The sequence below is a fragment of the Neoarius graeffei genome, chromosome 12, assembly GCF_027579695.1.
Source record: "Neoarius graeffei isolate fNeoGra1 chromosome 12, fNeoGra1.pri, whole genome shotgun sequence".
Lineage (NCBI taxonomy): Eukaryota > Metazoa > Chordata > Actinopteri > Siluriformes > Ariidae > Neoarius > Neoarius graeffei.
In genome coordinates, this window is record NC_083580.1 from 5,127,706 (window position 1) to 5,144,242 (window position 16,537).

The 16,537-nt window shown below is 40.8% G+C and overlaps 1 protein-coding gene across 6 annotated transcripts in view; it reads left to right on the top strand.

Annotated features, from left to right (window-relative positions):
• Positions 1–16,537, top strand: part of sema4d (sema domain, immunoglobulin domain (Ig), transmembrane domain (TM) and short cytoplasmic domain, (semaphorin) 4D) — an 88,964-nt gene that overhangs the window by 61,020 nt on the left and 11,407 nt on the right. For 5 of the 6 annotated variants that reach the window (XM_060935390.1, XM_060935391.1, XM_060935392.1 and 2 more), the window contains 4 exons: positions 11,244–11,377; positions 14,485–14,630; positions 15,592–15,654; positions 15,728–15,826. In XM_060935390.1, coding sequence (XP_060791373.1) covers positions 11,281–11,377; positions 14,485–14,630; positions 15,592–15,654; positions 15,728–15,826 — 405 coding nt within the window. In that variant the 5' untranslated portion in view covers positions 11,244–11,280. Of the gene's footprint in view, positions 1–11,132; positions 11,165–11,243; positions 11,378–14,484; positions 14,631–15,591; positions 15,655–15,727; positions 15,827–16,537 lie in introns of those variants that run through there. The other variant, XM_060935394.1, reaches the window with a different exon arrangement.

Here is a 16,537-nt window from a genome sequence, read left to right on the forward strand (position 1 = left end):
TAAACTTAACACTGAGCATGAATGAGCCTTAAGTGCTGCAATGAATAAAGTGATTAAGGTGTTGCGTTGAAGTTTAGGTGGTGGTATAATATTGCAAATTATTTTTTTCGTGGTCCGGTTTCCATCAAATCCTGCGCTCTGATTGGCCGGCGAGCGGGTCCGTATCCTATGGTACGGACCCCGGTTACGAACCTCTGGCGACTCACTCGTTCACAACAGCAGCAAACATAGTAGCAATTTTTGTCAACATTTATTTTCACATTTCTCAGGAGAATAGCATTAATTTTACATCATGGATAGCGATAACGACAGTCTTCACAGCGAAAGCGAGTTTTACTACCCTGAGGAAGACAAAATAAAAGAACATTTCAGGAGAAAGCTAAAAACCTCTAACTTGCTAACGCCGAGCAAAAACATGGCTGAATCCTGAATGACTCAATTTTGTATAAATAGGGGACTACGTAGGTGGCAAAATGGGCCTCGGTCAGTACTTTCAAGACCTCGGTCACGGTATTTCACGATATGGACCTCCCAGCTGGTAAATAACATTTATGTTAGGCTCTAGTCACACTACAGCTGGCGATGGAAAAATTGGCAGCATCACCACTAATCGTGCAATGCACGGCGAATGTTCTCCAAGCTCCACAAGTTGTTTTTTGGTGTGTCTCCGCCTCATGAGTGACTAAAAACGTCACACAAACTTTGAATGCAGGCATTGAAATTTGGTGGAGATGTTTTGATCGGCAGATTAAGCAGCAAATACTCGCAGATGGGTTTGGGATATTTCCCAAAGCTCGGGGATGCATCGCCTTGCTTTCATCAATCACCCATCGTGAGCTGTAATGTGTCCGTAGCCTTAGGTGTTAAAGATGGTACGTCATTAATGACACAATCAAAGCAAAAAAAAATTTTTTTAATATTCTAATTTCTTTAGGATGTCTGAAGGCATCCATCAAGTGGAGATTCAACTTGGTATTGGGATTAGTGATGTTTATTTCCAAATTGCTGTCCAGTATTCTGATAGCTGGTGATAGTTACTACAAGGTGCTTGACTTTTATTCAGCCTCCTGTTCTTGTATTTAAAATTTTCAGTCCTAAATAATCCTTGCACTGGACCTCGATTGTCTCTGATGTCTCCTATGAAAACAATGGAGTAAATCCCAGAGGGAAGGGCATGTAGTAAAAGGGTTGGCTACTTTTAGAAAAAGATTTTTCCCCTCGAGGCTTTTTTTTTTTTTTTGGTTGCTGTAAGTGTTAAACTTTCGCTAGGAGAGTTCCGGACTTTCCCCTGAAGTAGAGATGAAGTGAAAATGAAAACGGATACGACTAAAGAACCTTCATGATGTGCTTTTGAAGTGCCACTCAGCTCCAGGCGATCCCATCCAGCTTTTCAATGAGCCTTACCTGTAGTACAGCCATGCTGAAAGGATGAGCTGATGAATTTGTTGCCATGGAAACAGGTGTCCATGCCAACGCACTCATTTTTCTTTGGGCTGAATTCCATTTAGGCATTCATTTGCTAGATGCTTGTCCTTTCTTCCCTTGCTTTTCTTTGTCTCGTCTTTGATGTGTACACAGTTGTTTGCGTGCGTAGAGCTTTATGCTTTTGTTCCGTACACTGAACACTCCGCTGCAATCTGTTAAAGCTTTTATGCATAACACATTCATTATCTCGAAACCCGAACTTGCCAGAGATTGTTTCTTCACTCCATACGCTTTATAAAGCGTTCAAGTTTTTGTGCGATGCTTATCGCCTAGAAATGATCAGGAAATCTTTCGTTTGGTATTTCTACACAAATATGGTTGCCGCTCTCATCTCTATAGACCTGCAGAAATCCTTTCAGTGAACTGTAAAAGCCTAAAAACCTGCTCGACTAGATCTTAATGCCGTCCTTTTCTCTCTGACACGCAATGGGATTCACAATGCTCGGACTGAAGTGCGCGCGCGCACACACACACACACACACACACACACACACACACACACAGTCTGCTTTGTTTAAAAAAAAAAAAAAGGAACAAGACAGCATTTTCCTCATATCAACTTCTAGAATATATTTCTTGTTTCCAAAAACCCTCAAGGCATTGTGCTGTCCCTTAGATCCAATCCAGGCTCCAAGTTCTCGTATTACTGTTATTATTTTGTACAGCGCCTGTTCTCAGATTAAGAACCCAAGCTTTTCCACCTTTTAAAGTCTGGAGTTCTCACGTTTCACCTATTTGGTGGAAGGCTGACTCTTTAAAGACCGGGTTGGCCATGATCACTGATAAGGTATTTGGCGAGACTTTTAACTCAGCACCTGTGTTCTCACTCTCACACATAGAAGTGAGTTGAGAAAGACCATCATGGAGGTAGGGCAGTTTTTTCTTGGATAACGTATACAGATGCGCCTGAGTCACTTCAGGGAAAGACAATGTGAGGTACTTCATTTTGTGGTTATATTACAAGTGCTGGATTAGCAGGTTGTGGGTTTTTTATTTTTTCTTTTGAAATGGCTGCCAAAACCCTTTCCACTGAAGAATACGTCAGCTCTGTTTTGTTTTTAATAAGGATGACGTGTTGAAATCAGATTGAAATAGTCACGCTCTGCTGATGGAATTTTAACTTTACGCGCCCTGACGTGCTTTCCTCCTAACCCTACCTAATTACGTAACGTAACCGCAGAGCAGTGGTGAGTGAAGATACACCGAGCATCAAGTTAAAGGTAAACACAACACACAGACTCCTCTTGTGTGCTTTTGTTTTTTTTCCTTGTTTATAAAAAGATGCTTTTCTTTTTTGATAATTTTCTTGTTTTTTGCTGGTGTTTCATAATACTTTTGAATATACGATCGATTTTGTGACATGATATAGCGCGAGACTTTTTTGAGACTGCAAAGATGAAATGTGATTTATTTATTTATTTAATCATCCTTGTTTTAATAATTACACATTGAATCAAACTTGGAAGCTGTTGGAATTGATTTTGAACAATTTTTGTTTTCCACTGATAATTTATCTTATATGGGGACAAGTGTTTTACTGGGAATACGCCACTTGTATTTCTCATCCACGCTCCATCCGGGACATGGAGAACCAAAACCGTGACCTAAATCTCTATAGGTCACTCGTGAGGAAATCAATGAGTGAGTTGTTCTGATAAATTTGGGTACTTTTTGTTTGTGAATGTGTCAGTATAATAAAAATAAAATCATACATTGGCTTGAAGATATGAAGTTTATCTTCTCGTGTTGAAATCAGACTCACTTTATTAATCCCTGGAGAGAAATTCAAATTTGCAACCAAGCTCCTGAATCAAAGAATAAGTAAACATGTCTAAAAATAGAAGATAAAATAGTCTGAAAAAACTTGAATTTTTCATACGAAATACATCATGGATCTGACTGACATATATTTAAATATTGACTGGCTTTGAGTGGTCTATCAGAAATATTCCATTAAGCTAGCATGATACTGAATGACTCGAAGACAAGTAGCTGAAGGGAATATATCTGATATACCATGGGAAAAAAAGGCAGCCAAAATGTGTTATTATTATACATACATACACTCCTCCTCATATCAGCAGTGGCGGTTCTAGACCAAAATTACTAGGGGGGCCGAGGTGGGGCCAGTATTTTTTCAGGGGGGCACATAAGGAAAAAACGGCAATATTTAAGCATTCAAAATGTTTAGTTTATTTAAAACCAAAAAAAATACATTGAGCATAAATACAATGAGATAAACATTCTGTCTCAATAGCCTAAACATAAATTGTGCTCAATAAATCTTAAAACCATGTTTCTCTTTTTTGTAAAATAAGATTTCTATTTTTGCATACAATGAACCTTTTATCTGTCCAATGACACTTTTTAAATTCACAGCATGAATGAATTTTCTTTTTCACAGCATGAGACTTGAATGTACAATCACTATCTTTATCTAAATCACACTGTCATCATCTCACTCTTTCTTTATGTACAGCAGGGGGGAAAACAGAAAGAAAAAATAAATTCACATACAGTGGTCTCAGAATCACCCTATAGCATTCACAGCAGGCTGAAACACTACAACAACAAGATTCTGCGATTGTGACTCCTTGAGAAACGGTCTACAAATGCATCAAGGTTCAAAGCCTTGGACCTTCTGGATTCAATGCTGAGCACACCAAGATTGCTTAGACGCTCCTCACTAATGGTGGATCGGAGGTACCGTAGGTCTTCACTAGTTTCAAAGTGGAGAAACTCCGCTCACAAGAGGCAGAGCTCACTGGGAGTGCCACAGCTATTTTGCATAGTCTAAAGAGCTCAAAAAATACTTCTTTATATGGCTCAGTGAAACGTGTCAACGCTACTGTATCTGATGGCTTTTCAATCAAAAAACTTCGGACGTGACAGCTGTTATCACTCACGTCCGAAGTTTACAATTCGCGCTGCTGCTGGTCGTTCTGCTGCAGGTAACAGTGTGCGTGTAGCGCTTTAAGGAGTCCGTGTAGAACACTCCGTCATGTCAGTTCCGATCTTCGAGCCAGCGCACGTCAAAATTAATAAATCTTATTATCTGTTCAGCACAGGGGCCACAACAGGGGCCAGGAGCAATTTTACAGGGGCACTGGCCCCCGTTTAAAACCGCCTATGCATATCAGCATGTTCACCTTCCAGCCAATGTAGCATTCAGCAGTAGTGTTGAAGGCCAACACTAGCTCAGTCAAGCTAATGCTATCGAGAGCTCGTAGCACAGGCTAACGACCAAGAAACAAAGATTTCTGTCTCCAGACTCCTCTTCTATGCCGCTTGCCACAGTATTTTTCACTCAGACTTCAGTATTCATTTCCCTGTGTAATTTACTTAGTTACTTTTAAGATCAACATCAACAGCTACACACAACGGTGTGACCTGGCAGCCAAAATTCTCTCTCAATCTTCCGTATTTAACAAAGCAAACCTGGTGGCCATGTTTGTTTACAAATTGTCAGTCGCTCGCTAGCGCAGAAGTTTTACATCTCCGACATGTGACGTCATGTTGTCTTGACAACCATGCAATATCGTAAACCATATTCAACGCTCATTCTCCATTGTGTAGAGTGACGTAATACACATAGGATAAGCGATATGCTAATATTGCATGCTGTCGAACCAAATGAATGAAACCTGCTAGAAGGGAATAGAACACGTGTTTTTATTCCATCGAAAAAGTGTCCTGTATGTATAATAATTCCTGATATTTCACTCCGATGATGTCACTCCCAGTGTTTTCCCTCTGACTGGACGCATGTTGTCAAAATGGCAAACCAGATCGAAATTAAAATTCTTTTGATTAACTTGCGGGGTTTGTTTTTTTGTGTGTATGGATGTGTCCATACGATATAAAGAGCAGTACATGGCAGCACGAAGATCTGAAGTTCATCATCTCATGTTTTGAAAATATTTTCACTTGTGATATATACATTCATCACTCAAAGATAAATTTCATATCTTCATGCAACCATGTAATATCCTCTATATATTTTTTTCGCGGTCTGGGTTCCATCAAATCCTGCGCTCTGATTGGCTGGCGAGCGGGTCCGTATCCTACGATACGGACCCCTGGCGACTCGCTCGTTCACAACAACAAACATGGTAGCAATTTTTGTCAACATTTATTTTCGCATTTCTCAGGAGAATAGCATTAATTTTACATCATGGATAGCGATAACAACAGTCTTCACAGTAAAAGTGAGTTTTACTCCCCTGAGGAAGAAGAAATAAAAGAAAACATTTCAGGAGAAGGCTAAAAACCTAACTTGCTAACGCCGAGCAAAAAGATGGCTGAATCCTGAATGACTCAATTTTGTATAAATAGGGGACTACATAGGTGGCAAAATGTAGTTTTTTTTTTTTTTTTTTTTTTTCATGCCATGGAAGTGCACTTGTATACCGAGGAGGAAGCAATTTGCATTACAGCCATGAATGAGGATTCAAAATGGCGGCTCACCTCAGTTTTCCCTTTCGGGCGCTCTCGTTTTCTGTTAGAATTTGGTAAAGAAAAAATAAATATATTATTTACCAGCTTAAGGTTGGTCCGTATGGTGAAATACCGTGACAGCCTTGAACGCGGACCTCGGCCCAGAGGGCCTCGCTCAGTACTTTCAAGACCTCGGTCACGGTATTTCACCATATGGACCTCCCAGCTGGTAAATAATTAATTAGACTTTTATTTAAAATCAGCTTCTTTTTAAATGCATCGCACAGTTTCTTAGCAAACTGGTTTATTGTGATGAATGTCATGTATCGTAGAAATGGCTACAAATATTAGGGGTGTACAAATTTTTATTATTTTTTTTTTTTCATCCAGTTCGATATCAATCTTGTAGACTGCTATACGTTTTTTTGGGTGAACGATTTTCGAGGTTCAGGTTTTCCGCTCTGATTAAACATAGCTAGAGAATTAGAAATGCTCTACTAGTATTTAAAGGGAATTAATAGTCGTTCCCCCCCCCGGGAGGTCACGCTCTCTGTTAACTTTTTTGCTGTATAGTGTTTCATGCATCATTCCTGTTGAATTGATATCAAATCAGATTGTTAGCTTGTGAATCAGGGCATCTGTGCCAATACCCCACCCTAAAATATCCACCTTTATTTCATTAAACTGCTGAGTAACAGGTTGCGATGGTTGAATTGAAATTGAGACTGCTCACTGTGTTCATGAGAGTTTTAATCTCAGGTGTCATCTTTCAGCTCTGAGCAGGAAGAATGGCAGGCCTGTGTTTGTGAGCACACCCTGCTTTAACCACCGCTCTATTAGACTTTGGATGCCTCTGGAGAACCTGCCGTAACCCCATCCTCTCAGGAACAGCGGCAGGGTGGAACCACTCTTGGATTGGTTTGGATTCAAATAGATTTTTTTTTTTAACCCCTTTTTGTTTTTTCTGAAAATATCTTTAACCACACTAAAACGTGATCTGCCTGATTGGGTGAACTAAACGCTTTAGGCCCAGATCTGATCCAAACTCTCCGTTCGCAATGCAGCTTGTACTGCCTGAGCAGATTCTGGACGCGTCATATTATTGCACTTGTTGCACATTTATCAAGGAAGAAATTCCAGAGCATGAAGTACAACCTGGTCAGCGGCCATGATTAACGGAATCCTGGTGCATTTATAACTTTCATGCCACGATGTAGTCGATGTCATTGTTTTTAGAAAATGGTGCTTTAAAAATTGTCTCCACAATTCAGGGGTGTTTTCAGACAGCTTCATGACACAAACATGACTTCAGACTGCATATGGGATGCCAAAGAGCAGAGGAAATATCATCTGTATATGTGTGGGCGGGGCCTGAAATGGCTCCATGATGGAACTTCAAGACATTTTCCAGTGACCCACTAAATGCAAACAGCTTTTCCTGAAATGAGAGAACACCACACCAGCTGGTTCTAGCAAACCTGACAATATGGAGCGAGAGCACTTTATCATTCTCAATGCTAATTTTGGCCTCACATGTGTCCTGACTTGTGTTTGAACCTCCTGTGTCTGCCCAAGGCCAGGCCATTTGAGCTGCACGTTGTGTAAACGATAATGATTTGGAACAACCACCTCCTCAGCTGCTGCTACTCAGCCCTGGAAGGAAGGTGTACTGTTGCTAGGTATTAGGCTTCCATGTGTCAGGAAGCTAAAGGCTTCACACAGCGCAGTGCAAATGAGAATTTTTGTAACGGCTTGTTTGATTATACGGATGCTACACCTGTTCTTGTTCACGGTACCGCTTAATGTGTCTTCTCATGTCTCGTTGGAGCTCTCCCCCAAGTGCGTTCGAAATGCATGTGTCTCGGAGTAAGCGCCAGATAGCTTGTGCGTGAACAATGTTTCTAAATCAGAGGTTATTTCATGGAGGTTGGTCCAGTGGAGGTCAATGAGCTATGATGCTGAAGGCTATTCAGTTGTTTTTCATGACGTTAGGATTTGTGTTGATGCTGCCTCACAAAAGCCCTATAGTTATGGACACATTCAGTTCAATTCAATAGCCCTTTTCACAATAGACTTTTGTCACAAAGCAGCTTTGGCAAACAAACTCCCTGAAACATGAGGAAGAAACCTTGAGAGGAACCAGACTCGGAAAAGGAACCTAGGGTTAGGATCTGGCAGAAATCACATCCCAAAAATATCAATGTGGTTATATTAATTAATGATTTCTTATAGTTATTGTCCTGTAAGGCAAGTCAGAGGAGTTTAATCCAACCCTTAAGTCGTTAACAATTAGGCTTATAAAATATTCTACTAAAAACAATCCGAAGACGAAATCTAATGGTAAATTTAATTGAAGTGTTTTATGTGAATGAAATGAAAGTTTGCAAACATGGATTAGATATGTAAAGTATGATTTAAAGAGACAGAGTGTAGTCTTGGAGTCAGTACTCTGGAGTACAGTCTCTGGAGATGAGGAGTTCGTTCTAAAGACTGCAGTCTGCAGATAAGGGAGTATCTTCTGGAAATATGGAGTAAAAGATAGTATAGTGGTGTAGAGATTTCACATATGATCTTAAGCCCTGGTTCTCAGTCCTGCTCCTGGGGCCCCTCTGCTCTGCAAGTTTTCCATCTTTTTGCTTTTAATTTTTAATTGTTTTCCCAAGAGCACATCAGTCACACTAACTTCAGTCAGGTGTGTTTTTGGTTTGGAGCAAGGATAGATAGAAGATATACAGGACAGGGGGCTCCAGGAGGAGGATTGAGAAACACTGGTCTAGATTATTTCAAGTATGGCCTAGAACTATGGTCTGAAGTCATGCATGCAAACTCTGACATATGATGCTGCAGAACTATGGAGTATGGTCTAGAGCTTTTGGGGTCTTCCCTAGAACCATGGAGTAAATTTTTATAGAACTATGGAGAGTATGCTCTAGATTTATGCTGCAAAACTATAGGGTATGGTCTCGAGGTATGGGATCTTCTCAAAAACCATGGTGAGTGCTTCAGAACTATGGAGAATGCTCTCGATTTATGGGGTATGGTCTTGAGCTATGGGGTCTTCTCAAACCATGATGAGTGCTCCAGAACTATGGGGTATGGTTTAGAGCTATGGGGTCTTCTTGAAAACCATGATGAGTGCTCCAGAACCAAGAAGTGCATACACTAGATTTATGCTCCAGAACTCTGGAGTATGGTCTCGAGCTTTGGCACATCCCCTAGAACTACGGAGTTTGATCTAGAACCACAGTGCATAGGCTAGATATGAGACAGCCCATGGATTACCATGTTTAATTATTACTTGATGATTGAATAAAACTGGTTTATTAAAGCAAAAGACTGCATTGTAGCCCTCGAAGACTGGAGTGTGAGCAGTCCTCAGCTAGCCACATAAATATTACATAGGTTATTATTATTATTTTTATTGAAGTGTGAATATAATTAAACAGATGTGTATCTAATAATATTCTTTCAACTCCAATAACAGACTTTCTATTTTGCTCTGCTGTGGTGGTGGCAGTGAGTGTTGTGACCCCTGCAGGTAGAGCTTGGTATTGCACACCAAGAAATGTCAATTTTAAGCCAAAGCATCAGCTGTGCACTTAAAATCATTTGGTGTGTGAGAACTAATGGAAAGGTGACCCCATTCTGTGATTTTTGCTGTTTTTAGTAAACAATCCTAGATACTGCTCATGTTTAAAGCAAGTAATTGTGATGCCTCACCGAATCAGGGACACATGTCGGCCGAAACGAATCCGAGATAATCGCAAAAGAAGCATTTTTTTTTCGAAATTTGTGATTTTTGTTTTTTTCCATCATGTGCAAGTTGAGATCTTGAAGAATGCAATCAGTATTTCAGATAATAGATTGTTTTGTTGGAAAAGCATACATTTTTTGTTGCAAATTGTCTCGTTTTTGTCAGGACTGTAGCCTGCTGGGGGGTGTGGGTAAATTACCATATGGGCCATTCACATGATGATTTAAGTCTTTTTTTTTTTTTTTCGCGAATCAGCTGTATGATACGAGCTGAGCTCGTGGCTACTTAAGCTGCATACAGGCATGTAATTTCACTATGGAATGAGCAAGCTAAACAGAGCGCAGAGGAGCTGAAACACCGCAAAGCAAACAGACACACGGTATTTACATCGGCGATAACCATTTCTAGCAAAAAAAAAACCCAACCAAAAGGAAGCTAGGATTACATTCCATCGGAGGCATTGGTGTGTGCAAGGCGACGTTTCTCTTTCTGATGGGGTAAGTTTATTAATCTAAGGCTGTGTGGTTATTTTTGCATGTAACGGAGAGTGTTGTGGTTTGGTTAAGCCTAGGTCACAACCGGACGTACGATTTTTTTTTTTTGGCCGTGTGATTTTTGGCGTTTCCCAAATCGCTGCGTTTTTTTTTGTTGTTGTTGTTGTTCATGGAGAAAGATGCGCGTTGGCCGTAAGTTTGTCTTGCAACCTGAAAAAAACGTAAGTGCCCGTAGAGTTTGTTTGACATGACGAAGAACGTCTGCGGCTCGAAAATCAGCACATCACACGTGCGCTCTCGTGCGTTTCACACGCGCCCTCCATGCGTTTCTTGCATTTTTTGCATGTAGACCGGCCGTAGGAGCACGTACAGCTGGTTGTGACCGAGGCTTTACATGAAACTAGCGTTGTGTTAGTTGTCATCATCGTGCTATCTTTCTTACGGTGTGAGTAATTTTTCAACCACAAAACGTTAAAGTATACTTTAGGACTTATTTTTGTACTTCATAATTGTGTTGGGCATACTTTGCATGGAAGGAAAATTGACGTGGTGATCTTTGTTTACATGAAAGTAGTATCGTGCTAGCTCGTAGGGGGTAGGGCTTTCCTTAATATTATGCAAATGAGCACCATTATGTGCCCGCCCTACACCCAGAGTAGCTGAGATGGAAAACTTTGAGGGCAATTTTCTCCCTTTTCTGTTTTAAGAGGTATACACTTTTTCAAAAGGCCACACATTCTTCAAATATTGTCAGATCTCCACATGGAAGGCATCATTGGAAAGCTTAGAAACTGTACTTTCTGAATCTGTCAATAACTCAAAATGCCCCCGGGCAGACATGTGTCCCTGGATTTGGGCACAATTGTGTCGAGCTTTTCCCCTTGACATCTTTGGCATGTTTTGAGTAAAAGGTGTAAGAGGAAGTAGTGGGTTTTTTATACGCATGTGCGTAGTGAGATGAGTCTCTCTTTGTCTTGGGCACTGACTGTGTTATGTAGGTCTTTTCTCTCTTTCTTTTTCTCTTTGTCTCTTTGCTTCTTTGCTTATCAGAAATGTCCATCTGTCTTTTACAGAGGTAACCTCACGCTACCCAAGATCCCAGAGTCTAACATGGCTCTCAGCGTGCTGGGAGTTTTCCTGGGATTGCTTCTGGAAGTTTCTGCTCACGGACCATCCAGTGTTCCCAGGACTTCATGGAGACATGAAGGTACAGTTGCATCTCATTAAGCCTTGGAATTTATATGGATTTATTGTGTTTTGAGTCTGGTCTAGTCCAAAATGAGTAGACCACAGGTTTTAACAAGTGAACGCAATACAAGTTCCAATTTCTGTTTGCCATTTTTAATCACAGTGATATCTCTGTGGCATCTGTATTAGGTTTTGTGCTCGTGTGTGTGTGTGGATAAGATTCGAAACCTCGTGTAATAAGTGTTTTAAAGCTTGGTTTGGTTTATTATTTAAAGTACTGCTGCTTTATTGAAGTAATCCTGGCAGTTCCTTATTTCTGGATTCTCCAGAAAGGTTTAGTCAGTGGTGTGTGAAGTACCTGATAGTCATAGATGAGTAAAGATGTCTTTCTGTAAAATAACCACAGTAAAACTGAGCCCATGTGGGCAGAATTACTCAAGTAGAAGACTGTTTGTTGAATGAATAAATAAGTACAGTGAAAATAATAAACGACAGGGTGGCGTGATGAAGCGGGAACAAAGTGGGTTTTGTTTTTTTAAGTTCCTTTTACACCACAGAAATTTGGTGGAATTTTGTATTCATCAAAGAACAAGTCATCGTAACTTTCTATAGCTACGTACAGGGTTGAGGAACACTCACCAGCTTCTTGTTTTTTTTTTTTTTTTCCCATCTTAACAAAGGAAGAGGAAACTCACAAATGCAAACCCCGACATCCTGAAAACGCTTCTGGTGTGGAAAATTAACTGTTAATTAAAATGCTCACAAAGGAGACGTCTTCCATACATGTTAAATAAACAACATCTTGCAGAAAGCTTCACCATATTACCAATGATTTTTGGATGTTTTCTCTTGTGAACAAAATAGCAATTTGCTAAATCCTTAGTCACTTTGGTATAAGTCTTATGGGTTGCATGTACAGAGAATCTTCCTGTAATACTGGGGGGGGGGGGGGAGCAGAAACTGAGACGTTATTCAATCAGAAACTTGACCTAGGGCGGCACGGTGGTGTAGTGGTTAGCGCTGTCGCCTCACAGCAAGAAGGTCCGGGTTCAAGCCCCGTGGCCGGCGAGGGTCTTTCTGTGCGGAGTTTGCATGTTCTCCCCGTGTCCGCGTGGGTTTCCTCCGGGTGCTCCGGTTTCCCCCACAGTCCAAAGACATGCAGGTTAGGTTAACTGGTGACTCTAAATTGACCGTAGGTGTGAATGTGAGTGTGAATGGTTGTCTGTGTCAGCCCTGTGATGACCTGGCGACTTGTCCAGGGTGAACCCCGCCTTTCGCCCGTAGTCAGCTGGGATAGGCTCCAGCTTGCCTGTGACCCTGTAGAAGGATAAAGCGGCTACAGATAATGAGATGAGATGAGAACTTGACCTAAAAACCCAAGCTTGGGTTTTCGACCTAATTTTTGATTTCTCTGCATTGTGGCGTCAGACTCAGTTTTCGCTTTTTAATGTTTCAACTAAAAACTATAAACCACAGTAATGCTAGTGGAACTCGCGCTCGCAGTAACAGCTAATTGGTTGATCAGTAATGACTACTTATTAACTGAGCATGAGGTCTTTATGGGAAAATATCAGCCCGAGCAAGCGATGTTAATAAGGAGTTTATTATCTAGCTTTTTTTTTTTTAATTTCTAAAATGAAAATAAACGGTTGTTATAATGAAGAGTGACTCTGCTTTCAGTCACGTCATATTTGTAACATAGTTGAGTCACACATGCAGAACAAAAGGCTAGCGGTTCAAAACTGAATTTCTGTTAACGGTTAGCAGTTTCTGAATAACGCGGTGACACTTGTGGGGTTTTTTTTGTGCGTTTTGGCCATTTTTTTATTCCATTTTGACTTACTTTTTATCTCATCTCATTATCTCTAGCCGCTTTATCCTGTTCTACAGGGTCGCAGGCAAGCTGGAGCCTATCCCAGCTGACTATGGTATGGGTGAGAGGCGGGGTACACCCTGGACAAGTCGCCAGGTCATCACAGGGCTGACACATAGACACAGACAACCATTCACACTCACATTCACACCTACGCTCAATTTAGAGTCACCAGTTAACCTAACCTGCATGTCTTTGGACTGTGGGGGAAATCGGAGCACCCGGAGGAAACCCACGCGGACACAGGGAGAACATGCAAACTCCGCACAGAAAGGCCCTCGCCAGCCACGGGGCTCGAACCCGGACCTTCTTGCTGTGAGGCGACAGCGCTAACCACTACACCAACGTGCCGCCCCTTCCTTTTTTAAAATTATTATTATTATTTTCATCGTTGTTTTGTTTGTTTTTTTTTTACAACATTGAAAGCCTGCGCCTTGGAAAGAAAGTCCATAATCACCCATGGGCATTATGGGAAAATACTGCCCGCTAAGGAGCCAATCAGAGTGCACGATTTTACCAGAAGTAGCTCGTGCCATGTAAAGTCTTTAGAAATTGTAAGCTAGTGAATTATTTTCTTCTCTTGTTTATTATACCTCATAGGCTAGCTCTCATGTTTAGTGACATCTTGAGCAGTTGCTCTCACACACACGCTGTGCAGATGGTTTTAAAGCCCACTTTCTAGAAGCTGTACAGTTTCTTATACCACAGGAAGCGGTACAAGTTGAGCATGAGAAAGATACCACTAAGTTTACGTTTTGGTACATGTGTGGTATTGACACAGACAAGCAACCAGAAACTCATGCGCGCGCACACGTGCTCTGCAAGGCGTGCAGGTAAAGAAAAAAACAAAAACATACCAATACCATGTAAATCACATTCACACGTCTGCTCTTTTCTCAGATCATATCCACACTTGCACACACAAACAGCTCATGTCCCACCAGCACGCTGGCATCTCTCTGTGCCCGAGATCATAAAGAATTTCATATGAAAGGTCAAGCAGTTGACTGTCTCTGGAGAAGCACACCGTGTCATTTGGTGTCTTTTTATACGAGATAATGTTGCACTCACATCAGTGCAAATTAAAGGACGTGCGTTTATAGCAGAACAAAAGTCCTAATCCGAGTGCAGACTAGAGACAGCTGAAGACGTGGGACAGACAGTCTTATCCTTTTTTATGCTTGTGGTGTTTTTGTTCCAAGAAATTGATGCTTATCTAAATGTTAACCTGTCTCCTGTCTGTCTGCGTCCAGAGGTGAGCTCGGTGGAGTTCTCCGAGCCAGGCGTGTTTAACTACTCCACTCTGTTGCTGAGTGAGGAGCGAGGTGCGTTGTACGTCGGGGCCAGAGAGGCTGTCTTTCAGCTCGACCTCAAGGACGTGTCAGTCAGACGTCACCAGGTGAGGTTCTCGGATCTAAAAGAGCACTACAGATTGTGGTGTGTGTGTGTGTGTGTGTAATGTAGTGTGTGTTAAGATCATAGCATCAGAAATCAAACAGTTAAGTAAGGAGTAATACTTAAAGCGGAGTTACTGTTACCCCCTTACTCAAGTTGATTCCTTTCCAGTAACGATGTTTTATTACTTTTATACCACGAACACGTTTTTGAACACTTGGAATTTATTTATTGATGAACACCACTTTTTTTTTTTTTTTTTAAATCCACTTCTGGTCACGTTTAGTGCAAAGTGAAACGAGGTAGTTCCTGTTCTCACTTCTTCTGTTGTATCGGTTATTAACATTTATAAATCATTTCCTCACTCGTCTTTCATTTATTCTTTCTCTTAAAGTTAATCAGATATAAAATTCAGCTTGTCCAAAGGTTCCCGAGAAACAGGAACGCGCAAAGGTTTGGAAAAGCCAGTTATGTCACCGTGACAACAAATACAAAAGTTTTAAATGACAAGCTCACTTCCTGTTGTTCATCACTTCCTCCCTGACCAGTCAGAATCAATAATACAACAGTGGTGTAATAAATGGAGTAAAAGTCTTTTACTTACCTTTAGAGAGAAACGCACAAGTGCGTGATATAGATGCTGTAGGTTAGTTTGCAGAAAGGCTAAAATATTCCTCTTTTTCAATACTATGTTTTAATGAAGGCTTTCCATAATACCCCTTTATAAAGATCATAATCAGTCTGTGGAGGTTAAAATTACGACTCTTGGGAGTCTCGCTCTTCTTGCAAACGACCCAGATGGAGTCTGTTGTCTCATCACAGCCCGCGTTAATTACTGGAACGGGACACGCCATAAGAATTAAAGTGAAATCTCACTGGTTTAAATATATACATTACTCTGTGAGCTTTGAGTGTATCGAATGGATGTTTCCCCACTGATCTGAAACCACTTTTTGTGGTTTAAGGTGCTGTGGAAGGTTCCAGACCGTGACATGAGATTGTGCACCTTAAAAGGGAAATCTGAAGAGGTACGTTTTTAAAATATTATTATTAAGAAGAAGAAAACCACTTTGGAATAACGTTCTCTCCGGTTTGTTTCAGACGGACTGCCAGAACTACATCCGGGTTCTTCAGATGTTGGATGAAGAGCATCTGTACGTGTGTGGAACCCATGCGTTTCAGCCGCTCTGTGATTACTTGGTGTGTACTGTACATTTCTGTGGTTTTCTCGAACCCAGGTTCGAGAGCTCTGGTAGATTTTTAACAATAAACACAGAACTAGTACTGATGCTAGAGTCAGAGTTTGACCAGTGTTTTGAGAGATAAAACTTTGATTAGTCAGATGTGGGCATTTCATAATGCACTGAATAAACATGACAACTTCGATCTTAGTGCTATGAAAATTTGTTAAAAACTAATGCTTCCCGAGATGGTGATTACACTCAACTAAACAAACAAGTGCTTTAGCTGTTTATTCTGAACATGTAGCTGCTTAACACGTGCTTGGTTATCATCAACACCGTCACTCTTGTAGTTCAATACCACATTTTTGGTTTTATGTTCAATGAGTCTTGCAGAAACTTTAGTTATTTTTCATAGAGTGACTCCGTCCTCAAACTTGCCACAAGTAGGGAGTCTGGGAGGGGGGGTTCAGGTCTAGATTTGCCATCTTCTGGTTCTAGTACTGCTAACATACAAGCCTTTTTAATTCCTGCCCCAGATTCTGTGAAAGATGAACTGAAAAAGTTCCTAGAACTATCATACAGCTGAGAAAGGTTTACTTCTGGTCATGACTGCCATGTTTTACCATTTAAAAAAAAAAATCTATCATGAACACGCTGAACAAATCTGTTTCCCCAAGACGGTGATTACGTGCAAGATGACAAACAAGTGCTTTAAACTGTTTTTTTG